Genomic DNA, 27,511 nt, shown 5'->3' with positions numbered 1-27,511 from the left:
ACGATTTCATGGTCGCTTATACCGGGTAATAAATTAACAGAACTAATGAGGGTGCATTCAGAACAAAATAACAAGTCTAGCACATTTGCACTATTTGGGGCTATTCTTGTGAGAGTTTATACAAATTGTAACAGGTTGTGTGCATTAATCATTTCACGAAATGCAGAGTAAATAGGTAACGAAGTGGTTATTTTTGGCTGATGACAGAGCCAGTCAATATTTGGTAAGTTAAAATCTCCTCCAAGAACGGTATACGTTGCATCTAAGGACAGTAGTATGTTATTTAAGTCGAATATACATTGAGCAGTATTGGAAGCAGGTGGTCTGTAAAACGACCCGAATGATATCGAAGTGCCATTAGCTAGGGTGACCTTGCACCAGGCTGTCTCACATGACACACTTTGAACCTCAATACGACTACAATTCAGACTACTGTGAACCATGATGAAAACAACACTGCCACGTGAGTTACGGTCCTTGCAGTACACTGTGTAATTTGATGGGAATATCTCATTGTTAGTTATAGTGCTGTCCAACCAAGATTCAGTACCAATCACTACTTCAGAGGCAACCAGACCTAATAGCGAATCAAACTGCTCTTTTTTGTTTTTAATACTGTGACAGTTCATAACAATAACTTTCAAGTCGTTCACTTGGTGCAGTCGCATTTCAGGAGCATTTCGTGATGGCTATTGGCCCGCCCGGATTACAGAATCACTCTTACTGTCATAGAAAAACACTTCATGTCCCATAATTAACTAATTGAAATTCAATTTAAAAGAACCACCGTGGTCACGGTCAAACTGAGCCAATTTCTTTCGAGCAATCCTGACATTTTTCAAATAATCTTGGCTGATAGAAAAATTAGTTTCGCTCAGCTTTGAAGCAGCCGCAAGCACTCGTTGTTTATCTTTGAATGACAAGAATTCGACAATCAGCGGCCGTGTTGATTCTACTTGGTACTTCCCCAATCGGTGCGCTCTTTCAATGCATGTTGGACTGACTGAGTTATCTAGTTTATCAGAAAAAAAAGGAGATAACTTTTTGTTGGATGGAGAATTACAGGATCTATCTATGGCTTTTTACCAACGAAATCCTAACTGCTAATTCCAGATCAGTATGCCGGCTGCAGCTCAGTTCATTCAGCACTTTAAAAACATCACTTCATTTTCATGGAGTGCAAGTCCACAGCAAATAGCATGTATTTCGCAATGCTGAGTAAGAGCTGCTGTTGGCCGAGTTGGTTAACGTCAAGGGGGTGCATACTAGCACAAGCTTAAAGAAAAGCAGCAGTAAAGGAGGAGGGAGATGAACTGTTTACTCGAAAGAACAAGCTACCAGATTACAAGTCTATTCACATGCGGGTATAATTCACAGCAATAGTCCCACTCGCGTGTCAAGAAGCCGAAGATAATTTTGGTAAAGTTAAACAGACGTATCACTAATGCAACCTGTGCCTCTTTTAATGTGAAATGCCTTCAAAAACTCTCGCGCTATGTCTCTTTGCATCCACCTATTATCTTGACATCATGAAACCAAGGCTCACAACTGCAGGCTATACAGTGTGCAGGGAAATGCGCATTTCCTTTATTCTTCAAGGATAATTCATGCCCCCGAGCTTGATCGTTGACACAGCATAAAGTTTGGCCTGCATACGTCTTCGCACACATCGGTATTTTATATTCGACACCCGTCGCGCATTTCACATAACAGCTGGTGTGCTTCTTCTGGCATCTAGGAATTTCGTCAACGCGCCTGACCCGAGGACACAGTTCAGCCAACTTGCCTGGTGCCGAAAAGGCTACTTGCACACCGTACCTATCGGCAACCTTCTTGAGGTTGTGGAAAAGTTGTTGGACTAACGGTATCTACCGCGGCCTTGCCTCCTTTTTGAGCGGGGCCACACGTTGTCCTTTTGGTGCCCTTCATCTTCTGAAGGAGGGTTTTAGAGAGGGCCACTACGACAGAGTTCAAGAATCAGGCCGAAAAGAGCCTTGCCGATTCATTGGTACGATTATGGTACGATTCTGCTCAATTGGTACAATTCTACTCACTTAAAAATAGTCACGAGAGCAATAGCTACAAATTGTCTTGAGCCTGCCCTCATGAACTCGTGTCCACACTTTATGCAGAAGTGGTTTAATAACCATTTGGCAAGGCTCTACTCACCGGGCTTCCCGAGCTCTGTTATGGTGGCCATCTCAAGAACCCTCGTTCAAAACTCGGAAGCATGAACTATCTTTGAAGAATAAAAGAATTGTGCATTTACCTGCGCACTGAACAGTCTGCAGATGTGAGCTTCGGCTTCGTGAGATCAAGATAATAAGCAGAAGCAGTGACACAAAGCGTGGTAGTTATTGGAGGCATTTTACATTAAGAAGAGAGGCACGGCTTGCATTAGTGATACGTCTATTTCCCTTCACTGAATTGAGCGTGAGCTTCTTGTTACCAGTGTTTACAAAGTTTGATGCCCGCATGCGCAGAGAGTTGTAATCTCGTTGTTTGTTTTTCTAATAAACTGATGAGCACCCATTCTTTCTGCTCCTTCTTTTTTCTTTTCTGTTCTCAAAGTTTGCGCTGAGAAGTACCCCATTCGTGTATTTCATGAACGAGTATAAAAGCAAGCGGGAGCGCTTGCTTCACGCGGTGTACACTAAAGTCCAGTGTTCTCGCCGGCTCCACTAGCATTGTCACAGTGGAAAAATGAAAAATTCGGTGGATCCCACGTATCTTCGGAATCGATGTTACGAGAAAACCGAGCGAGATTTCAACCAATCACGATGCGTGTTTTTGCGCTCCTGTCCTTACCCGTATCCTCGCTCCACGCTTTTCTCGCGCAGCTCTTTTAAGGGCTACAAATGGTGCCTCATAGAGGCAACCGGGAAAAAACGCCGCAGCAGGAGGCCATCATGGCAGCCTCGGCATCGACATGGGTGCCAACCCAGCAGCAGCAGGCACCATCAAAGCCTGCACGCTCCAAAAAATACACACAGCACCAAGAGGACAGTAGCCATTACACTGCCACCCTCTCCCCGGCTTTGAGCGAAGCGAAGGTGCGAACCGGAGCTTCCTCTTCTACTGCCACGGCCGTGACTTCCTGCAAAGGATACCCTCTTAGCAGCAGCAACACCTCCTCTCGCCTCTCAACCACCACGGTTGCTGAGCAATCGGGGCCCACTCCTAGTGCTGGCGTGCCTCCAAGCACATCTCAGCGCCTCGATGGTCTCCATTTCCCTGGCGACCTTCCTCTGAGTGACTGTGCAGCCACCATAATCTTTCGGCCCGTTGGAAAGAAAATCAACTTCCTGGCCGCGTCGAGGGTTGCGATTGCCGCCTTCCTTCCAGGGTTCCCAGCCAACCAGCGTGTGTGGCTGAATTTCTGGCGCAACTTGGTTGCAGTTCACACCAGCCCTTTCGTCGATCTGAACGCCCTACTCTATATCGGGACGATCTGCGAGATCAAGGTTCGGGCCAAGCAACTGGACCTAAACACTTGTGTTGGCATCATTTCTAGAGTGGGACCAAGCGATCCCCTTCAAGGACCTCACCGACAACAATGGGTTAGCCAGTCACTTGTGTCTGGTGTCCGCAGAGACAATTGCCTCACCCGCACCTTCGTAGGGACTACAGTTCCCAGCCACCCAGCGTGTGCGGCTGAATTTCAAGCGCAACTTGGTTGCAGTTCACACCAACACCATCGTCGATCTGAACACCCTACTCCATGTCGGGAACTGCCACCTGCTCGCGAGACGAATGGTGCCTGTGCTGCAGCATCAAGCACGCTCCAGAATCATGTGCAGCGCACCCTCACTGCATAAACTGTCTCGGGAGACATTCCGCAAACGAGTTGCACTGCCTATCCTGGCAACTCCAGACGGGACCCTGACTTGCCGCCAAGCTCTGGAACACGCTACGACCCCTGGCAGCAGCGCCACCATCATCAAAGAACGCTCCTTCCGAGATGTGCTTGCCAGCACCGGCAGCACTACCTCGGAGGCCGCCCCTTGTCCTACAACGAGTGTGCCTGTCGTCCCCACTACAATGACTACGGCCTCGCCCTCATCCACATCTCAGCCAGCCACTGCCGTCGTCACCAAGTGAGAGTGGTGCTCAGGTGAGAGTGGTGCAGTCAACAGCGACATTTGCACCAACTGGCAACAGGGGCGGTTTCAGGAAATTTTGATGAGCTTTGAGCCACGAGACGTCTTCACCGTCGACGAGATGGATCTTTTTTATAAGGTTTCCTTTCCATTGCTCGCTGCATTGTCCTCAACTTAAGCTGAACCCTCTTTCTAATCTTACGTGTTTTGTCTTCGTGGGTAAGTGTAGTATCGTGCGGCGGACACGCTGCACGGAAAACATAGGGCACGGTGCTGAAGCGCTAGCCGACAAGAAGTACGCAGCAGCCAGTAGCTAACTTATGCAATAAATGTACAGCATACACACAACAATGCACACGTATGGTACAGATTCCAACATACGAGTAAGAATGAAAAATTTAGGACACGAAGTCCTTAAACCTGGATAGTTTCTTACGCAAATGCTTAAAATGCCAAAGCTGATTGCACTTTGAAGTGCTCCCTTGCGGAGCAGCAAGTTCAGTTTGTGAAGATGAGCCTACTGCCTTGCTTACATGCTGCTCAGGCACAGCTGAGAGCATTAAGGGGTCTGACTACTTTCTTAAGCGTCTCTCAGCTGTAGGTGGAGACAAAGAACCGTAACATGAAACATGGGAACCTGAAGGTTCGGAAGCATGTCCATTAGTGTTAGGAAAAATACTGGCATGGGCACTGGGCTCGTCAGTCAAGTATTGATACGGAGCCTCTCAGTCAAGTATTGATACGGAGCTCCGATTTTGTGACCCGTTTTTGATGCCTTCAGTATTGATGTCGTCGATCTGTACTATTCTGTTCCGCATGGTCCGTTACTACAAAGAGTAAAAAAGTGAATCACAGACAAAAATGAAGTGGCTTTTTGTAACATCTGTGGTGTGTCTGTAGAATGTTTTATTGTGATTTTGGCCATGTATCTGAGTTTCGTGCTAGTGGGGTGGAATGAAGAATTGTACGTCCAGAAGGATGGGATTTGCATTGGGTCTAGTGCCGCCCGATCTTATGCAATGTTTTTTTGAGCAAACTTAACATAGCAGTACGTAAGGAGTTTGATGATATGAATCTGAAGCTGTTCAGATTTGTAGATGACTACCTTGTTTGGTAAAAGACGATTCGGGTATCAACACGTTAATGATTGTTTTGAAAGCTTTTAAGAAAAGCGGGTGCGGCTTACAGTTTACCTTTGAGGTGCCAAAGGAACAACGCGTTCAGTTTCTGGACCTAAAAATTAGTCTCCTTTTCACACATGTTGGATGTATCACCCTAGATCGGAAAAACCATCGTTGAGCTATCATTCGGCACATTTGAAGATAGTAAAGAATGGAATAGCAACTTCTTGCATCAAAGCTGCCCTCATGAAATTGTGCATACACTCAATGAATGAGAGTGTTTCTACGCAGATCAAGCGCTTGAGGGGAGCTGGTTACTGATATGATTGTATCCTTTTGGCCTGCAAGAAGAATCGTTGGGAAGTTAAAAATGCAATGATTGGCACACGGGAAGAGAGGAGACAAGTTGAGGGGGAAGAAGAGCAGACAGTCGTCATCCGTGTCTGCACAATATTTCACGATGGTTGAAAAAAGTTGCATTAAGATATGGCGTGCGGGTTGTTTTTTTGGCTGAAAACAAATTATGAAAAATTTGCCTAGCAGTAGAAAGGCTCGTTAACAAAAAAGGAACTGGAGAATCGAACAGATTTCGCATAAAACATGGCAGGAGGTACATTGAGTGCAAAAAAGATGTACACGGAACTCCTTCCACATGTGGAAAAGAATACCTTGGTCAGATGGGTTGGTGCATAAATGTGCTCCTCCGTGAACATGAGAGTTCACTAAAGGGGGCCTCTTACTCACACTTAGGGATGCACTGCAAGGAGTGCACCTGCCAACCGAACTTTTCAGACACACGAATAATTGATAGGCACAACAAGCAGACGACGAGGGAAATAACGGAAGTGTATAGAATAAGAAAAGGAGGGGACAGTTGCGTCAGTCAAGCGTCAGTTCTACTAACAGATGCGGAATTTGCTTTTTTGGACGACACATAACCCAGTGCTTTTTTCTGTTTCATGTTTTTTGTCTTTGCGTTTTTTCTGTTTTACGTTTTTTTTTCTTAGCTCTTGACACTTGTTTGTTTCGGGTTGTGTGTCATCTATTCTGGGAGTGCATATTTTGTTATATCATGTTGTTGATGATGACAGGGGAAGTTAGGAATAACGTACATGCGTATGATGTATTTATTAGTGGTCGCTTCGAAATAAAAGTTTCAGTTGCTTGTAAGCGCTTGTCTGTGTCCTCTCTGAGTGTGTGTATTTTTAGCGCTTGTTTCATCATGAACCTTTACCAACACGCCCAACTGACAGTCATCCTAAACATAGATATCTGTGTTTTATGTGTCTGGTGTCAAGGTCTTAGTTGCGTGGCATTTGACCAAGTGTGTCTTATCCGCCCAAGGCAAGGTGTCGTTTGGACCAACTACCAAAACATGGAGAAACATTTTCACAAGTGGTGCTAATATTGAATTAATGTCAGTGGTTTTCTAGACCACTGATGGAATTGTAATGTTTGCATGCAACTATCTACTTCAACAGTAAAGAAAGCAGATGGTGTTCATTTTTTATTTATTCTAAAATAATGTTATGATCTGTATTTTATTTATTTTATTGACTTCAGAAAGGCTTTAACACGTACCTTGCTGCAACAACATGCTAGGAACATCTGTGTTTGTGCCATGTGGTTAAGAAAAATGCGTTAAGGACACCATAGAATTGCGCTCGCCAGATGCATTCAAACGAAAGCGAAAAATTCTGACTTTATGAAGAGTCATAATATCAGTTTGACTCCACAACTCAACATCGAATTCGTCATGCTCGTTGTATAAATAATAAACTGGTGAAACCCAATGAGGCTGTTTAAATATGTGAAAGAACAAGTGAACGAAACCATAGATTAGAAACAAACTAATTGTCGTCACTGTTTTGGGAATGCAGGCAAGTCTTCAGTGGAGATGTACCGCCAATGTCTGCTGGCGGGCTGTCGCTGCGTGGAGCTTGACTGCTGGACGGGCCGTAACTCGGACGAGGAGCCGATTGTGACGCATGGTTACACAGTGGTCACCGAAATCCTTCTCCGGGAGGTGATCGAAGCCATTGCCGAGAGTGCCTTTAAGACCTCCGACTTTCCCGTCATACTATCATTCGAGAACCACTGCTCGCCCAAGCAACAGGCTAAGATGGCCACATACTGCCGCAAGCTGTTCGGGGACATGCTGATGACCGAGCCGCTGCCGTCGCACCCTCTGCGTCCAGGACAGCCTTTGCCTTCGCCTAAACAGCTGCTGCGTAAGATTATCATCAAGAATAAGAAGAAGCACCACCATGCACGACACCATCCTCACACTGCTGGATCCAAGCCCTCTTCAGCTGCGGCTACGGCTATGGCTGCAGCCACTGCTGCTGCAGCAGTGCCGGTTGAAGAGGAGGATGATGATATCTCGTCGCCGCTGGATCTGGCTGCTGTGCCACAAGTTGACACTGGAGAGGTTCGTTCAGGATCATTCTCTTGTGTTTCAAGAGATATAGCAGTACCACCCAAACAGGTGGCTTATATTTGTTGCACAAGTTACCAATGCCAAGGAATCCTACTGTAATGGTGTTGCAATGTACTGTTTCACGGTATTTATAGTAATGTAAAATAGTTGACTGGTAGGCGAATTGGTGTTTGGACATAGAAGCCATTATCAGTTGCGCTATCCCACAAAACACCAGACGAACACAGGCACACTCTGACAATTCGTTTTATTCACAGGTTTGTTCATGAATAAGTTGCGCACGCGCACTGTTGCACAACAAGCAGCACAACAAGCAGTTGCACAAACAAAAGCGGCCACACAGCCATGGCTGTGTGGCCGCTTTTGTTTGTGTGTTCTACCTTGTGTCCTGTGTATGGTTCAGCTGCTGAAGATTGTTTATGTGTTTCTAGTAGTGTTGTGGCAGCTGTTATAGTGATAGTCAGTGGTAGTATTTATTATTACGAGATTATTTTCACAAAATTTTGTGCTACTCAGCATTGGGCGCATCGCATCATAAGTGCGCCAGTATTTGGAGCAGTAAGAAACAGCTTTTGGCAGCCTGAAAAAGCTTCATTATGCCCAATACGTTGGAGAATGCGTTTAGTTTTTTTCACTTAAAGTCCTACCTAGGAGCTTCAGCATGCAATCTAAATGCAAGGGTGCAGTTTAGATACGTCGTGCACTATTCGACACATTCCGTCCTAACTTATAGTTTAGCTTTGTGTCATTGTGCTTCAGAGTCGTGGACAAAAGTATAGCATATCATGTGCGGTATAGCACTAGGCGGCTGCGATTAGCAACAAAATGCCGCCGAGTCTGCTGTGGGCGACGCATGCGTGTTTTTTTTTTTCCTATCATTAGCCTTTTTTTTCTCCTTATTTCTCTGTGGACGTCACACGAACTCATATCGCTAAGGCACTACGTAAATTTCTCACTCCAAGCACGACCTAGCAAATTTGAATATGTAGCTTTGACTGACATAAATGAAGTGGAATTATATGCAAATGAGATTATAACAACAATCGCAATGGTAGTCTTGATGCTACCAATTCTATAGCGTTTTTGTTCTTCCCGCTAAATTGTTCAAGAAGTTCTTTTAATCATAATTCAATTGTTAACACAACTGCTCTTTTGGCGTTCCATACATTCCCGAAGGCCTCGATACAGTAGCTTTTGGCCGTCGGTTTGCTGCAATATGACTTTTGTAATGCCCTGCTAAATAAGCTCTCTACTTGATTCTTTCTTTCAACTAACAGTGTCGCACCTACTATTTACAATGGTACATTTCACTTTACCTTGCTCTTATGTCGAGGTGATGTTGAGAACAAAAGTGAAATAGTTTGAGCCGACCTAATGGGCTTCAGCCAAGTTCTTCCATCTATACATAAATGTGTTTATGCATCCATGTATAAAACAAAACAGTAGCAAGACTTCTGCTAACGATTTCGGGAAATCGCAGTATTCAGTTTACAGTTATAATGATGGCAACTTTTAGCATACATCTAAGGTCTTCCCCAAGAGAATTCAAGAATCGCTGTTTTTCTCATGAGCGTTCCACGGCAAGCCGTTTTATGCTACTTTCCATGAGTGCCAAGTTTTTTATTACCCGACTTCAATGTCTAAATTTACGATACACCTCGCTCAGTTGTCACTGCATCCACCTTTATCACTTATGCAACATTCTTATTAATTACTCTATGTTCATATGTGTTCTCTGATATTGTAGAAAGCTTTTCAAGGCGGCGACCGATTCAATTTCTTGTGGGAACATACTTGCTGCGTGGTGATTTTTAAACACTTGAGAGCCGAGGCATGTCTGTCCGGTGTCCGTCACAGTAGAGTACAGCACCGCGTAAAAGATTAAGAACAAAACTATAGGCCATAACACCATGAAAATCCCGAAATCTGAACACCCATAAATGAAAGCATATGACACAACGAAAGGTTATCAAGAATAAAATGAAAGGCTAATGTAATGAGAACAAATTAAGAAACCACAATGCCATACCAGGTTTTTTTTTTCCTATTTCGTGTGATAGTGGTTACGTAAACCGGTGGTGGTGGCGGAGGCAATGGATAACTAGGGCGCCACGCAAGACCCGAGTTGTGGTCGCATAACAGCTTTCGCGTCCCATGTAAACACCTAACAAGCAAAACTTCATTTGTCACTGAGTGGCTCATACGCCGTATTCACACAATACCATATATTCTCTGTTTGGGAGAACAGCAAGGGCACTTTAAAATGTGCTTCAACTACGAAGTGCCGTCTACACCAAAATTATCGTATAATGAACAGAGGGTGCGACTATGATACACAGCACTCTCTTAAAGTGCAGAAACTTATTTTATATGCTTGTGTAGATAGCACTAGGCAAACGTACAAGCAGTTGAACTGCGCTAAAAAAGCGGGAAAAACTGCAGTTTGACAATGAGCATGTCCTAAGCGCATGCGCTAGCTCACAATGTATGGAGAAATCCCCACTAGGCACACTTCAGCCACCAGGTTGCAACTTTGCTCGATCTCGGCAAAGAGTTTTATCAATTAACTAGAGGGGACTCGAGCTGCAATCATCTAGCGACCATGGTGTAGATGGCTAGTACATGGATTTGCCAAGTCCTGCGTGCTTGCGGTTTTCAAGCAGTTTATTACTGTGTCTTGCTTTTGTTTTTGTTGTGTTCCAAGCACCCCTGTGTCACGAGCGAGCCTCCGAACCCGCGAAGGACCGGATGCTGAAACTGCTTCCAGATGTTGACTCTTCCCCTTCCCCCGCTCAACGCAAACGAGCCACCGTCGTTTTCTCCGGAGTTCAGCCGCCGCCTCCATCCGAATAGGAATAAACCTGTTTTTAACCGTTCGAGGCTGTCCGAGCTTTTTGGACTACCGCGACCAACGCGTACGTCTATGGGCCGACGACAACACCGGACATAACAGTGGCGACGAGGAAGTGGATTTGGACCAACGCTACGCAACGATATTGACAAGCTACAAGCTATGGCTATGCATGGGCTCCCAAATCGGCTACCCGAATTCAACGGCTCATCATGGTCATCGTGGTTTGGACGCCTGCAATTTTACTTCGAAGCTAACAACATCACTGATGCAGCAATGAAGAGGGCCAACCTGCTAACGCTGTGTGGGGAGCAGACATACGACACAGTCTGTGCCCTGATTCAGCCACGCACTCCAGCAGCCGTTGACTACGACGACATCATAGCAGCACTACAAGAGCACTATGACCCAAGGTCATCGGAGGTCTACTGTCAAGCCCGCTTTCAACGGGGAGACCAACTGGAAGGCGAAAAAGTGGCCAAATACGTAGCAGCTCTCAAAAAGCTCGCTGCTGACTGCGATTTCGGGACGTTGACCGCGACAGCTGCAGCTACTGCGCAGGAGGGAGGATCGACTGCTACACCTGCTAACACCACTATGCTCCCCTTGGACGTTATGTTGCGTGACCGTTTTGTGTGTGGACTGCGTGACGCAGGCCTACAACAACGCCTGTTCGCGGAGACGGGTCTCACCTTCTCCAAAGCCTGCGACATCGCCCAACGAGCGGAGAGCGCCGGTCACCAGCAGAGGGATATTCGACGGAACGTCGAGCCGGTGCATCACACTAGTCAGCAGTCAGGTCATTCCACGTCTAAGGCGAAATCAAGCAGAAAGACACAGCGCTGTTGGCGATGCGACGACATGCACGATCCCCAGGTATGTCGATACAAGACAGCGACCTGCAATTTTTGCCAAAAACTGGGACACATTGAAAGGGTATGCATCTCGAAGCGCAAACAGCTCGGACCGAAGACTTCAGTGCAAAGGAACAACAATGTCGACGCACAGGAGGGCCAGTCGCAAGATACAAGCCGAACAGCACTAACATCATCGGCATTGTATGACTTAAACGCCGTTGTGAACCTCGGAACGAGACCGAAGATTACAACTGAAATTATGGTACACCAGCGCCCTATCAGGTTTGAGGTGGATTCCGGAGCAGCATGTACGCTCATCAGCGAGGACACTCTTCGCGCTACTTGGCGTGAGAACGCGACAGCTCTCCAGCAAGACGACACGCAGCTGAGAACGTGGTCCGGACATTCCCTTCCACTGCTGGGCTGTGCCAACGTAGACGTGTACTACAACGGGCAGACCCATCAGCTCCCCTCGCCCGTCGTCCACGGTTCTGGATCACGCCTTTTAGGACGAAATTGGTTCACCCCCCTTGGAGTGGTCATTGGCGGAGTTCACCACCCACTCAGTTATTCGTCAGTGGAGCAGCTTCAAGATAAGTACAAAGCAGTTTTCTCCGAAGAAATACCAGGGAACAACGGACCTCCAGTCACACTGGAGCTGCGGGAGGATGCGACGCCAAAATTTTTGAAAGCTAGGTCGGTGCCTTTCGCCCTACGAACGTCAGTCGAGAATGAGCTTGACCGACTGCAGGAACAAGGAATCATCGAACCGACGCAACATTCGGAATGGGCGACACCACTCGTTGTCGTCCGAAAGAAGAACGGTACCCTACGCCTCTGCGGAGACTACCAGAGCACTGTCAAACTGGCGACAAAAGCATCTTTCTACCCACTGCCGACACCGGGAGAGGTTTTTAGCACGCTTCGTGGTGGAAAAATCCTCAGCACCTTGGACTTGACACAAGCCTACCAGCAGCTGAAGGTGAGCGAATCAACGTCTGAACTGCTCACAATAAACACTATTAAGGGTCTTTACAAAGTTAAAAGGCTATCATTCGGAATATCTGCAGCACCAGCAATCTTCCGGAATTTTATGGAGTCTACACTTAGCGGGATCCCAGGTGTTTGCGTCTACTTGGACGATGTTATTGTCGGTGGCGCCTCCAATGAAGAGCACACAGAACGCTTGGAGCTCATTTTGGAAAGGCTAGCAAATGCTAATTTGCGCATCAGTAAAGAAAAATGTGTTTTTGGGGTGCCTGAAGTGAAGTTTCTTGGACATCAAATTGACGCGCAGGGTATCCATCCCACTGAAGACAAAGTGCGTGCAATCACCGAAGCACGAGCGCCTACTAACAAGCCAGAACTGCAGTCGTTTTTGGGGCTATTGACGTTCTACGACCGTTTCTTAGAACATCGAGCTACAGTGGCCAACGATCTATATCAGCTCCTGCAGAAAGAAGTCCCATGGACTTGGTCGCCACGCCACCAAGAGTCATTTGTTGCCCTTAAGCAACTACTTCGCAAGTCTACTGTTCTGCGACACTACGACAAAAGGAGACCCCTACTGCTAGCCTGTGACGCATCACCATACGGAGTGGGAGCAGTCCTCTCCCAAGTTGACGACCAGGGACGAGAAGCCACGATCGCTTTTGCTTCGCGCACCCTATCGCGGGCAGAGAGGAATTATTCCCAGCTAGATAAAGAGGGACTTGCCATCGTCTACGCAGCAGATCACTTTCGGCAGTACATTACCGGCAGGAAAGTGACTTTCATAACAGATCACCGGCCCTTATTGGGTATTATGGGTCCCCAGAAGCCAATGCCACAGACATTGTCGCCGCGAATGACACGATGGTGCATCAAGACGTCGGCGTACGATTACGAACTCGTACATCGCACTGGGAAGAAACACCAGAACGCCGACGCACTAAGCCGCCTGCTGCTAGACACCACAATAGATGAACCACCCCCGCCGGGTGATATACTCATGTTCGAGGCGCTGCCGAACCCTCCGCTAGCAGCTGACACTATAGCAGCATCAACACAGGAGTGCACTGTCTTGAAGGAAGTCTACGCAGCTATACAAGAAGGCAACGTGCAGAAGCTAAAGGGTGAACACTTCAACGCTTACCGCAAGCGAGCTGCGGAGTTGAGCACTCATCGCAGTTGCGTCACCTTGGGATCAAGAGTTGTAATTCCAGCGGCACTTCGCGAACAGGCCATGTCGCTTGTCCACACAGGTCATCGAGGCATTGTTGCCATGAAAAAGTGCGCCAGAAGTTATATGTGGTGGCCTGGTATCGACCATGATATAGAATTAACAGTTCACGATTGCCAGCCTTGCCAAGGCAACCACAGAAGCCCGCCAAGAGCTCCTATTCCGGAATGGGAAAGACCAGACACGCCTTGGCACACCCTGCACATTGATTTTGCTGGACCTATCGAAGGGTGTTTGTTCTTGGTGGTTGTAGACGCATACACCAAGTGGCTGGAGGTAAAACAAATGGCTACAACGACATCGGCAGCAGTTATCGACACTCTGCGGTTGTTGTTTGCAACGTTTGGCCTACCGCGTAAGGTGGTCTCGGACAACGGCACTACGTTTGTGTCCACGGAGATTGTCAAGTTTTACCGCGACAATGGCGTCTCGTCTGTTACATCGGCTCCTTACCACCCGGCTACGAACGGACAAGCCGAGCGCTACGTGGCTGAGCTAAAGCGCGCCCTTACGAAAGACCAGACTGGGACAATGCAACGCCGCATCGCGCGCTTTCTCTTCAGACAGCACAACACTGTTTAAAGCTCTACTGATCAAACGCCAGCGAAATTGATGTTCGGACGAGAAATGAGAACCGAGCTGACAGCAATTGTCCCGGAGCCCTCAGCGAAAGCACCGTCGGAGGAAGAAAAGCTCCCGTATAGCAGGAGAATTGAAAGTGGACAGCGCATATATGCCCGCCAGTTCCACAGAAAGTCCGGCTGGGTTGAAGCGACGGCACTCAAACGCATAGGTTTGCGGTCATGGCTCGTCGACATTGGTGGAAAGGCCACACGCTGCCACCTTAATCAGCTACGCCGTTCAGGTAATTTGCCAAAGGAACCTCCCATTCAAGCAGCCACCTCGATGGAAGCTTCGTTCCACTTAGCCTGGCATCTCGCACCAGATGAATCGGCGCCGCCGCTCGCCGGCCCTGAACACAAGAGAAACGACACCCAGCGAGCGGAGGCTTCTCTTCCTAGTGCGTCCAGAGCGTCCACGCGCCCACGGCGGCCCCCAGATCGCTTCCAAGCGACGAGCTAAGGAGGGAGGAGATGTTGTGTTCCAAGCACCCGTGTCACGAGCGAGCCTCCGAACCCGCGAAGGACCGGATGCTGAAACTGCTTCCAGATGTTGACTCCTCCCCTTCCCCCGCTCGGCGCAAACGAGCCACCGTCGTTTCCCCCGGAGTTCGGCCGCCGCTTCCATCCGAATAGGAATAAACCTGTTTTTATCCGTTGGAGGCTGTCCGAGCTTTTTGGACTACCGCGACCAACGCGTACGTCTATGGGCTGACGACAACACCGGACATAACAGTTTTGAATGAGAGAATGAATGGTTCCAAACTTCGTGAGCGGATTTGAAATTGTTATACCAAAGGTTTACTATTTATGCTCGCCAAACGAAGCATACGAAGTTTCACAAAGTTTCATCGAGCCAATGCCGTAAAAATACCAAACATAGGTTTTAAAATTTTTGTTGTCACGGGAGGATACATTAAAATAAAATATAAGCTTTGATTTCATCTGCCAATAATGAGCCTTTCATAGTGAAACACAGGGAAGTGCAACTGCTGAGCATTTGCTAATTCTTTATTTCGTGACAATGGAGTTCCAAGCGATGCGAAGCCAAAAGCATACCCAGAAGAACGAAGATTAGAGAAATCTGTGTGCTACCCATCATTCCCACGATCAAAAAAACTTGTTGCAGGGCGAGCTGGTGCATATTAACAAAAAGGGTATAACTGGGCTTCATGTGTGTTTGTGTGTGTGTGTTTGTCTAGCGTATACTTAGTAGCACAGTCATCCTCTTTGTGTTATTCCCGTGCTTGCTGAAGCACTATATGCGTTGCAGCTCCCATAGATACTAGCGTCAGAGTTCCCGCTAGCGTATTTATGCAACACTTTATGAATCTAGGGGTGAATAAAACACAGCACGCCTATAAAACACAGCACACCCAGACCCAGATGGCTATTTTGTTTGGAATTGCCAGGGCTGTCCAAGGCATGTATCTGTTGCGCCAAGTTAACATGACAACTGGTACCTCTGGGACTTTAAAATATGGGACAGCGTCTATTCACGCCCCTCTCACTCAGAAGAAGTCGTCTGGGCACCACTGCGCTATCTTTGGGTGGGAAAACAATCGGTGCAAAAGGAAGATATTGCTGTGAAAATATTTAAACTGCAACCAAAAGTTTGTGAAGAAACCCGATCTTTCAAAACCGACTTGGTTGCTTCCTCAGGGGAAACTGGAACTGCGTAACAGCGGCGTCTTCAAAGCACTTGCGGGGTGGTTAATGACCCCCCTCTCTCTTGTTTTGCTGTGGAGCGCAGTCCATGTGTATACACTGGGGGAAGGGTTCTGAGAGAGCGGTTGATGCTTTGGGCCGTTCGCTGTATGTGCCACGACTCGAGTAGTAGCCTTCTCCTCCAGTTAGTCTCAATTTCAAGGATGGTCATTGCTTCGAAATTTATCCGGTGATCCAACGCCTCAGCATGCTCGACGACTGCCCTTTTTGTTGAGCTTCCGCACGTCGTTGGCATGTTGTTTGAGATATTCCGGTAACTTTTTTTCACGCTGATATACGAAGAAGGGCACTCAGTGCATGGGATCTTATAAACGAGACCGGTGGTCATGTCCATTGTTGGCCGGTCTTGTGGGGGGGGGGGGGAGACGTCAAAGCGTACACTAAGGCACGTGCGCAATGCAAACACCTTCTTTTCTGAAGATCTGCACCAACATCTCCCTGTTCTCTGGACATATGGGACCGGTACACATTTTGAAGGGCTGCCAATTAATGCCCATTGGGGTTTTCATACTCAATCAGACAGACATCTGTCGAATGTTTACGTTCAAGATATTACTGTACACAATCTTCTGCTGATTATGGAGATATGTGGGGCTTAAAGCCCCAAAACCACCATAAGAGACGCCGTAGTGGAGGACTCCGGAAATTTCGACCACTTGGGGTACTTTAACGGTACCCAAATCTGAGCACACGGGCCTCCAGCATTTTCGCGCCGATCGAAAATGCAGCCGCTGCAGCCGGGATTCAATCCCATGACCTGAAGGTCGGCAGCTGAGAACCTTGCCCACTCGACCACCGCGGCGGGGCTGTGGACTCTCTGCGAAGATGACAACACGATGCAGAATTACGCCGGTGCGGTGTTTATAGACTGTGCAGATTTCCATTCGCAACATAAAACATCAAGCTCCGCCGCCGGTAGAAAATTGTAGTCAACAGAAACTATGAGCCCAGTAAAAGTATACGAGTCAGTGAACTCGTGTATTCAAGCTTGACACCAGCTATTTCGCATAACAGCACACATTTACATGCACCAAATCATTGTTGTACTTTTGCAGCCCACAAGCCAATCATGGGACTCGCGCGTGCATGCACACACTAGGCACGCCGAATACAAATGTAATGGTGTACTATTGTGATGCAAACAAACGAGAACAGCAGAAAGCGGAGCTTTCGACTTGGTCGGACTGCAACATGGTTTGACTGTCACTAAGCGAATCTGTGATTTTAGCCGTCGTCATTGTATCACTATAAAATCGTGCTTTGACTGGCACTTTTGCACTGCGTGTGTGTTGCTAGTGCCAGACATGACTGGTGAATAATAAAAACATGCGATGCTTTATCTCAATCTGGAGCCGGGTCGCAGTGCTATGGTGACGCCGTCGGAAAATTTCTACTCGCCAAGAGTCAAGGCATGTCGCATATTGACAGAGTGGAAAGCCGCACTTTCCTCTGTTTACGTTTTTCATCGCGGTAGCATGTATTTGGTAAAGTTGCTTCAGCACACTGCAATGCATGTATTGTATGCATTCCAGACTGTGGAGGAGGGTCTTCTTAATGTTTCACTAAAGAACAACTGAAGTTTTCAGAATAAAAGCGCGAAACACCCTTACAGCCAGATCCGGGTACGGAAGTATCACGTTTGATTTGCGGAGCACCTGCTCGCGTGGCAGATGCTCCGCAAGTCACTTTTGTTACTTAAGAACACATTATAAAGCATTGTTTTCTAATGCATTGTTTTTTGCATTTGCAGGAGGGTTTAAGCATTTTTAAAAGGAAGTGACTCTGTAAGCACCTTTGAATTTGTTTATCAACAATTCGTAAGCAGAGCGTGGGAGTTTCGCACACATAGCATCCGGCGTATTGATCATTAATTAGTTCGTTACAAAACGCAGCTAGAGTGCATGAACTTACTTCCATGATAGCTTTATTACGATGTGTACTGTATATATGAACAGAACAACTGCTTGTCACAAAAAAAATCAGCAGAGGATTTTTAATTGGCACAGTAATTATGCTTCGAAATGCTACTTTTCTGCACCTGATACGGCCCCAAAAGCAACTTGAGTGGTCTGTTTCAGCGTTTGCAAATGTTTGTGCTGCAATCATTCCTGCTTGTTTGATGAATGCAAAGCAAAGCATAAAAATAGGTTTTTGAAGTGTTATGACGCAGTTGTGTACAGGTTTTTGTTGGCAAATGGCAATGGCAAGAATTATGTGGGTCATAGTAGGAGGCACGTAAATGAACGCTTAAAAGGAACACTGCTACAATGTGAAAAAAGAAAGAAGTGGGTTTCTCAATGCCCACTGCAGGCATTATAGTAGATCGAGTGACACTACAAATGACTATGTCCGTACCATGTACATGCCGATATTTAATGAGTGTTCAATTGTCAGTACGAGCAGAGGCCAGCTGACCCACGAAATGACCGAGGCTGAAATTATTGATAGGCTCGCAGATAACTGCATTTCTAAATATATTGTGAGCATTATTTATGCGGCCCATCTTCTCATCTGTACATACTCATCATCGCCACTTCAGTTTGGTTTGTGGGGCACATACTCGAGACAATAAAAAAGTCTTGAGGCTCCTGAGCAATAGGGCAGTTATCGTCCATATGAGACTATATGTTCTCTTGGCCAATCTCCCAGAGTAGGTATGAGCTATGAATTCTAGGCTACAAACAAACAGATGCCATCTTACACGTGGTGATCAGTGCTGCCCGGTCTCTGCATCCTCTCGCGCTCTTGGACGCACCCAGCTTCTTCTAGGAAACATCCCTGGAACTCCATTCAGGCCGCCGCTTGAATGACCTGGGTTTAATGATGTTGCAAGTTGACCAGCCCAGTGCGGCAGCTTCGCCACCGCTCCCATCGCCTAGAAACTCTTCTCACTTGATCAACAGCCCTCAAAAGGGTCTTCCGCTGTTTCCAGGGCTCCAGGGCAGGACATTGAAGACTGGCCCGAGAAATATGACCGCATGAGTGCTGTCAACAACTTGGATGAGACTGCAAAACTCGCCCACGATGCATTCTACTTGAGCAGCGTCGCAAAGATGGGGTTTTTCAACCATGCTACTGATTCTCCGACATGGCCTGCCTTTACACATCAGCTCCCCCAGATTTTCGCCAGCCCGTCAGTGTGCTCTGATATCGCCAAGAAGAAGCTTGGTTCACGTGTTCAACTTCCCGGCGAGTCTTACACTTCTTACATTGAAGATGTTTTCGCCCTCTGCCGCCGGATCAACAACTATATGACGGGAAAACTATCGTGTGCGGGCCACCTGCCCGAAGGCAATGCCACTGTCGCTTTTAATGAACTGTTGGTGCAGAACCCTCATACCGTAGCCGATATTGTCGCTACCTGTCAGCGCCTTGAGGAGCTTCAGACCACTCCGGTGCAACCTGATATGTCTGACCTGAGCTCAAGCCATGACACAACAAAGCTGCTTGCATTGATCCACTCTATTATCCTCGAGGAACTTCATGCACAGGCTTCACCTCGCCACGTTGATATTCGAACGACACCACCTGCAACTAGTCTACGTATGTCGTGAGGGAAGAACTGGCCTTGATAACTGGCACACCAGTTCCGAGCTCACATCCCGTGCCCATGTCAGGTTATGCTCACGTTGCTGCAATGACACCTGCGCCCCAACCAATTCCTGGCCTCGATGACTGGGACACTTGTTCTGAGCTCACATTCTGTGTCCATGCGAATTTATGCTCAGGTTGCTGCTATGACACCTGCACCCCAGCAAAGCCCAATGCAGCTACCAGTGTCTGGAGTGCATGATTCGCTCACCTCCCTCGTACCGCGAGCATCTGCCCAGTCTTACAATGCCTGGCGCACTACGCAGCCGACTTGCTTCTGTTGCGGCATCCGTGGTCATATTTCAAGGTTTTGCCAACGCCTTCCGCAAGACCAAAGACGAAGCTATGATGACTTTGAAAGGGACGACTTCCATACCACTGGACCACCCTATCGCCAACTGTATCAGAACAGCACATGTCAGTCGCCGTCTTTGCAGAACTTCGGCTCAGTTGGTAGGTCCCGTTTCTTGCGTCGTCGCTTACCTTCACCGATGTGGCATTCTTCTTCTCTGCTTTGACCTTCTACCTCAATTCCCGACCGTCAACTAGAAAACTAAATAGTGCAGCTTCAGGAGGAAAAGCTGCATCTTTCGAACTGCTTCAATGTCCTCTGGACCGCCAATCAAATGTTTTATTGGTGTATGTTGAAGGTATACAGACTCCGAGGCACTGGTAGACACAGGTGCATCACTTTCCATAATGCGTGGACACTTTTGTGCCCGCTTGAAAAAAGTTAGGACGCTATACGATGGCCCTCCCCTTCGTTGCGCCGATGGAGTCCCTATTAAGCCTTCAAGTGTTTGTAAGTCCCCATTTTCATAGAAGAAGGCATCCTTCACCACACTCGCTTTCTTGTATTCCCTTTGTGTGCTCACACACTCATTTTAGAATGGGACTTCCCTTCTTTGGCATCGGCTTCCATATCGTGTCGTCAGCTAGTAATTCATATGTCAGCTACTCTCAGTTCCTCCTATGCCGATCCATACAGCTTCCGTTTCATTACTGCCGCTGATTGTTTCACTTCACCAAGAGATGAACAAATTCTCACGATCGCTTCATATGCTATAGTTACTGGTGGCGTGTTCATAGCTCCATCAGTTCACTCCAAACCTGCGGGGCTTACCATCCCACCCAGCCTTGTGCGGTTTAACGACGGTAACGCATTCGTCAACGCCTTGAACCGAACTTCTTCGCCAGTGATGCTGCCTTAGGGCACTGCTGTGAGCTGCTTCTCTGACAGCAAGCTTTTTTTGCTGGTTCCGGTTTATCCAGAATCACCGTCATTGTCTGCTACAACGACTACCAAGGCTCTTGCTTTAAATGCTACCATAAGTCCTCACCTCACTGCTGAGCAAAAGAGAGACCTCTTAGACCATCTTTAAACACACAGCTTTTCGTTTGACAAACATTTCAAGGTTCTGGGGCGCACCTCCGTAGCAGAGCACTGCATTTGAACCGAAGGCAGCTCTATTGTACGCGGCCGCTCATACCGTGTGTCTTCGGCGGAAGGGCAAACTATTGAAAAAAATGTCGCCAACATGCTCAAATGGGATATTATTTGACCTTCATCCAGCTCTTGGTCGTCTCTTGTGGTGTTGGTCCAGAAAAAGGATGGTTCTGTCGGCCTTTGTGTTGGTTACAGAGCGCTCAGTAAGATCACAAAAAAAAAGATGTTTATCCGTTGCCACGCATAGATGATGCTCTCGACTCCCTACAAGGTGCAGAGTATTTCTCCAGTCTCGACCGTCAATCCGGGTATTGACAAGTGCCCATGCGCAAAGCATACAAGGAGAAAACGGCATTTGCAATGCCTGACGGACTTTATGAGTTTAATGTCACACCTTTTGGCTTATGCAGTACTCCAGCAACATTCGAGCGCATGATAGATACTGTCTTACGTGGTCTCAAGTGGAAAACCTGCTTATGTTATTTAGATGACATCGTAATTTATTCTTCCACTTTTCTTCAGCACCTTAAGCATTTGGACGAAATTCTAATGTGCATTTTGAATGCTGGCCTTTAGCTCAGTACAAAGAAGAACCGTTTCGCCAGCACAAGCATCAAAGTATTGGGTCACATGTCAGCAAAGATAGAGTTGGACCCGACCCAGGCAAGGCTGCTGCCGTAATTAGTTTTCTCTCGTACAGGCAATCAAAAGCGATTGCAAAGTTTCTTGAGCCTGACGTCTTACTTCCGCCGCTTCATCAGCCACATTGCTGCCATTGCGGGGCCATTATAGAAGCTTCTGATGTTGGGAACCGCCTTCACTTGGACTGCCAATAGCGAGCGTGCTTTCCAAGCCCTGAAACGTGCTTTGACATCTGACCCCATCCTCCATCACTTCGGTGAGAGTGCACCCACTTTCCTGCGCACAGATGCCAGCGGCCACAGAATCGGTGCTGTCTTCCTCCAGCGCGACGACATTTCACCTGAGCGAGTACCTGCAGAGCAGAACTACTCGATAACAGAACGGGAATGTGCAAGAGTACACTTTTGATGTTGCCTACAGGTCTGGCAAACTGTATCGGGGTGCTGACGCTCTCTCTCGCTGCCCTCTGCCACTTTCATCTCCAGCCACGCAACCTCAATGCCCCTCAGGTGCTCAAGCGGCTTTCTCTTCACTCACATTATCACCCCTGGCAGTTGCTGGGTCGCTATCCTTAAACAGCAGTGCTCAGTTTGCCACGTGCCACCGTGGCAAACGTACCACCGCTCAGAGAAAGGAGGAGTGTCTCCACGCGGAGAGAAGCAGATTGGCATGAGGGTTGCCCTCATTGTTTTTGAGATGATTTAGTAACCCTGTGCTCTTGTTTATATTCCAGAATATACAAAGCGGTAGCCCTGCTTTCTGCGATACTGTGTAGTCGAAATGCGTGCTTTGAAGTGGCGATACAGTTGCCATTGAACCGTCAAGAGCCGAAAAAAAAAAATGGAAAATTGTTTCCAGTGCCGGTTTAGTGACGTATGCGTAAAAAACTTTCGAAGAGACCTCACGTGGGGCATTCACGTGTTCCACTCGCAGATCTCGTTTGGCACACTCAGAGTGCGCGCTCCAAGATTTCGGCAGCCACTCCAGATCTACCAGTGGAATTTCTATGAGAAAAAACCTACACTTCACGGCAGTTTTTTTTTTGCTCTCTTTGCACGCGTCGTGGAAAGGACAAGGGTTACATGGCAGGAATGAGAAAGGGAGAAGCGGGGCACCAGTGCGTGTGGGACTCCCCCCTTTTCAAGGCGCAGAGCTGTGCTCCCGCAAAGGGCAAGGGCTGCAGAAGATAGTGCCTTTTTTGTTTCCTTCAACCACACATTCATTTAACCCAGCAACAGCTTTCTTTTTTTATTCCCCAAGAAAGACGATGGTCTTTCTTGGGGACCTTTGACGCAAAAACTTTGGTCTGTCTATCTGTACATATATCTGTTTGTCCATCGTTACTGGGAACGAAGTACTTTAAACTGCACCAGCAAATACCCCAAACAGCCAACCGCATCCACAGCGCCCACCAATGTTGCTCAAGAATGAGCGTTCATATGTGTGCGATTGTCAAATAAAAAACGATTATTGCACATATCTAAGGCATCATAACAACACGTATATATTCTGCATGTTCGTCTTGTACTAGAAAAGACATACATAAGTAATTCTATGGACCGTAGCGTTTATCACGCTGCACTGACCATGCAACGCTTGCACGGAAAGGCGAGTGTTTCCAACGCTTTGCTATGAAGACACGGTGGTGGCCCCTACTTGTCGCCTGGCGTTCTACACCTTAAAACCTCTCAGATGGGCGCGCACGCTCGTCTCAGGGCCACGCGCTTTGTTTTCCAAAAAAAAAAAATGCCAGATGGCGCTCATATCTCACGTGTGACGTGCTTGATGCGCTCGTTTGCCTCTGCTGCACGCTCGAAGCACTCTAATGCAGCGCCTCCGGAATACCATTCACCGATTTTCTTCTGCAGAACATCAAATAAAAGTTTTGTTCACACTCTCCACCTGCAAGACTATCGTCCTTCGACGACATTTGCAGATTACATGCAGATACGGGGCCAATTTTTTTCCTCTCTTACTTCACGCGCTGCGTTAGACGGAGAAGAGTCTTTACGTGGCAGGGACGGAAAAGGGAAAAGCGTAACACGGGTGCATCGCAGATCGGCATTTGAAAGAAAGCAAACATACCACCGCAGCCTTTCCTTCGCGCGCAGAGTTGAAATGTCGCAGGTGCCGTCGCTGGATTGGGCGGGGTGCTGAGAGCATTTTCGGAGCACGTTGCGTACGAATCAACTGTTGCAAGTGTTTGCGCATTCAAATTACCGGGCGTTTTTGCCCATTAGAGTACACTTAGCTTTGACGGGACCTCATCGTGAGTTCGAATTAACCAGAAGTTGGAATTAAGCGTGTTCGAATTAATGAGATTCCACTGTATATATATTTATATTGTGACGGGTTGTCTAGTGGCTAAGGTACTCGGCTGCTGACCTGCAGGTCACGGGATCGAATCCCGGCTGCGGCGGCTGCATTTCCGATGGAGGCGGAAATGTCGAGGCCCGTGTGCTCAGATTTGGGTGCACGTTAAAGAACCCCAGGTGGTCAAAATTTCCGGAGCCCTCCACTATGGCGTCTCTCATATTCATATGGTGGTTTTGGGACGTTAAACCGCACATATCAATCAAGGCTTATAGTAGAGCATCCACAGAGAATGGGCAGCCGAACAAGATGGCCGAGTTGCCTCTCGCGCAAGCATCTAACGCACAGGCGTCTTCGTCGTCTTCGCAAAGTGCCACTGCTCCTGTCGATGATGCAACGTAACATCCCTCCCTCGCGACGGAAGCGCCGTCGCGGCGCTTGGTATGGTAGCGACGAACTAGCAGAGTGATACAGTTTGAGCCTAGAAACGTGGACAACGTCCGTCTGGAGTGATGGGGTCAAAGAAGCATTGTTTAGGAGTGTGGTCTCGTAGCTCACATCACTGAGTCATCGTAACACTTTGTAGGGGCCATGGTAGTGTGGTAGTAGCTTCTCTGATAAGTCGACTTGGCGGTTTGGTGTTCAGAGAAGTACAAGAGACCCCGGCGAGAAGTGCACGCTTTGGTGGTGACTGTCATAACGGTCTTTTTGATGCTCTTGCCACAAGTGCAGCCAATCATGGGCAAGCTGACGGGCTGCATGGGCTCGAGAAATGGCATCGTTGGCGTACTCAGTAGACAAGGGGGCAGCCGAAGGAAGGAGCGTGTCAAATGGTAACGCTGAGTGTCGGCCAAATAGCAAATAAAATGGAGAATAACTAGCTGTGTTGTGCCGCGAAGAGTTGTTCGCTAAGGTGACAAAGGGGAGTGCTTTGTCCCTGTCACGGTGATCTGGTGAAACGTACATAGATAGCATTTGCATCAGCGTTCGGTTCAGACGCTCGGTCAACCCATTTGTCTGTGGATGATAAGCGGTGGTAAGCTTGTGCTCAGTTGAGCAGGCGCGGAGAAGGTCATTCACAACATGTGAAAAGAAGTACGTTCCTCGATCAGTAAGCAGCTGCCGCAAAGCGCCGTGATGAAGAATGACTTCATACAAGAGAAAGTCAGCGAAGTTAGTGGAACAGCTTGTGGGCAGTGCTTTAGTGATGGCAAAGTGTGTGGCTTAATCTGTGGCGACTGCAACCCATTTATTTACGGAGGTGGACGTAGGAAACGAGCCCAACAGGTCAAGGCCAACACGGGAGAGTGGTTCCATAGGTATGTCAATGGGCTGTAGGAGGCCAGACGGCAGCACAGAGGGGCGCTTGCGGCATTGGCAGCGGTCGCAAGCAGTGACGTAGCGATGCATAGAACGACAAAAAAAGCGACACAGAACGACAAAAAAAGCGACGTCGCACACGATAGTAGGTACGAGAGACGCCTAGGTGACCGGCTGTAGGTACGTCGTGTAGTTGTTCGAGAACGCTGGTACGCAGGTAATGGGGAAGCACAAGTAGTAATTCCGGGTCATTGGCGTTGAAGCTGCGATGGTACAAAATGGGCCAGTATTTGTGGCATAGTCAGCAGATAGATAAGAGCCGAAAAGGCGTCCGCTTGCTCTACGCCCCATGTGAAGAGAACGTCCTTCTTTAAGAGATCAGTAAGCGGTCAAGCAATGTCAGCGAAGTTGTGGAGAAATCGACGAGAATAAGAACATAGCCCTACGAAACTTCGGACGTCCTTGGTTGAACGTGGTTCAGGAAATTCTTGTACTTCTCGTACCTTGTCGGGATCCGGTTGAACGCCAGCGGCACTGACAAGGTGGCCGAGTATGTTGATTTGGCGACATCCGAAATGGCATTTTGCAGAATTGAGCTGGAGAGCGGCTCTTCAAAAAACATTCAGAACAGCTGACAGACGTGTGATATGGCTGTCAAAGGTGGGTGAAAAGACGATAACATAGTCTAAGTAACATAAGCAGATGGACCATTTATATCCTTGGAGAAGGGAGTCCGTCATACGCTCGAAAGTTGCCGGCGCATTACATAATCCGAACGGCATCACTTTGAACTGGTAGAGGTCGTCGGGCGTAACGAAAGCGGTTTTTTTCGCGATCCATGGGGTCGAAAAAAATTTGCCAATAGACGGATCGAAGGTCGATAGACGAAAAGTATTGGGCACCATGGAGGCAATCGAGGGCGTCATTAATTTTAGCCAAAGGGTATACATCTTCATAATGTTCTGTAAAGGGCTCCACCTTATAGTCCATGATAATGGCACATATTTTTACAAGGCATTGGGGTTTAAAGAGTGTGAAGGCAAAAAATAGACTTTAAATGTGTAGAAATAACCAGGAGGAGGCTAAAACCAGGAGGAGGCTAACTGTTTGCTGGCTATAATGAAAGCGTGATTGATATTCAATCCATAAACATGTAGTGATAGTACTTAACTTTATGGCCAGGTGGCGTGAGCCACTGCCTGATCAAAAGGGCACAGCCGCATACATCTATTCATCCATCCGGAATGTGATGCATAGGCCTACGCCAGTCATCTGACGCTGTGTAAAAGCGAGAGCCAATGCTGGGCGACACGAGGTGGAGTGGCGGGTCTGTGTCATCACATTAGTCAGAGGCCGTCGAGGGTGTTGAAATTCTCGAGCACGCGTGCAAGGCAGCAGGTGGGTGGTCTGCCTGCCTGGCTAGTAGGGTATACACGGTATGCCATCTGTCGCTCCCTCCCCTCTTTCTTGCCTCACAAGACCGACGCAGGGAGCATCTACTAGTAGAAACCGGCTTCTCGCACTGCACAAGTGTTCAATGGCCACCCTATGTATGCGGGCACTGGATTGGGCATTCGTAATTGAGTAAAGGGCTTCTTTACTTAGCTTTCACTTAACTTGATGCTTTTCTTAACTCGAGTTGATGTGATTGAAGCAACAGTACCACGGCCGCTGGTTAAAAAACAAGGTTTTTCTCCAGTGGCCTTGACAGTACCTTGAACCAGTAGTGAAGCACAACCCAACATCAGTGTCCCACCACTCTTTGAAAGCAACGCTTCTTCTTCATTCCATAAATCCAAATAATAAAGACGAAATAACAATTGACTATTCCCAAACCATATCCAATTACGCAACATTCACTCGATTTCCCCATTACTCTGTGACGCATTTACTTGAGTCCCCCTTCTGTGGGAAGATGCGGAATTTTACTTTGTCCGTAACACATGCGTTTTACAAGTCTATTTGGTGGTCAGTAGATTTCGCGTGTTCAGCGAGGGCAGCCGAGGCGACACATCATTTCATGGCATCATGTTTTTGTGTTTTAATCCTTTTCTTGAAATCACTAGTTTCACCGATGTACTGGTAGTCACAATTGTGGCAGCCTATGGCATAAACAAGACCACGAAAATCTCTGCTTGACAACTTGTCCTTCACATTGGCTAAAGCTACCATGTTGGTTCATGCACTATTTTGACATGTGTTGCTTCTACATATCACACGGCATATCTGAATTTCGTACAGAAACATTACTCACATCTGT

The 27,511-nt window shown here is 47.5% G+C and overlaps 1 protein-coding gene across 4 annotated transcripts in view; it reads left to right on the top strand.

Annotated features, from left to right (window-relative positions):
• Positions 1-27,511, top strand: part of Plc21C (Phospholipase C at 21C) — a 685,580-nt gene that overhangs the window by 196,968 nt on the left and 461,101 nt on the right. For all 4 annotated transcript variants that reach the window (XM_075865841.1, XM_037419231.2, XM_075865843.1 and 1 more), the window contains one exon: positions 7,102-7,652. In XM_075865841.1, the coding sequence (XP_075721956.1) occupies positions 7,102-7,652 (551 nt within the window). The remainder of the gene's footprint in view (positions 1-7,101; positions 7,653-27,511) is intronic.

The sequence above is a fragment of the Rhipicephalus microplus genome, chromosome 6 (assembly GCF_043290135.1).
Source record: "Rhipicephalus microplus isolate Deutch F79 chromosome 6, USDA_Rmic, whole genome shotgun sequence".
Lineage (NCBI taxonomy): Eukaryota > Metazoa > Arthropoda > Arachnida > Ixodida > Ixodidae > Rhipicephalus > Rhipicephalus microplus.
This window is presented reverse-complemented; position numbering and strand designations above follow the sequence as displayed.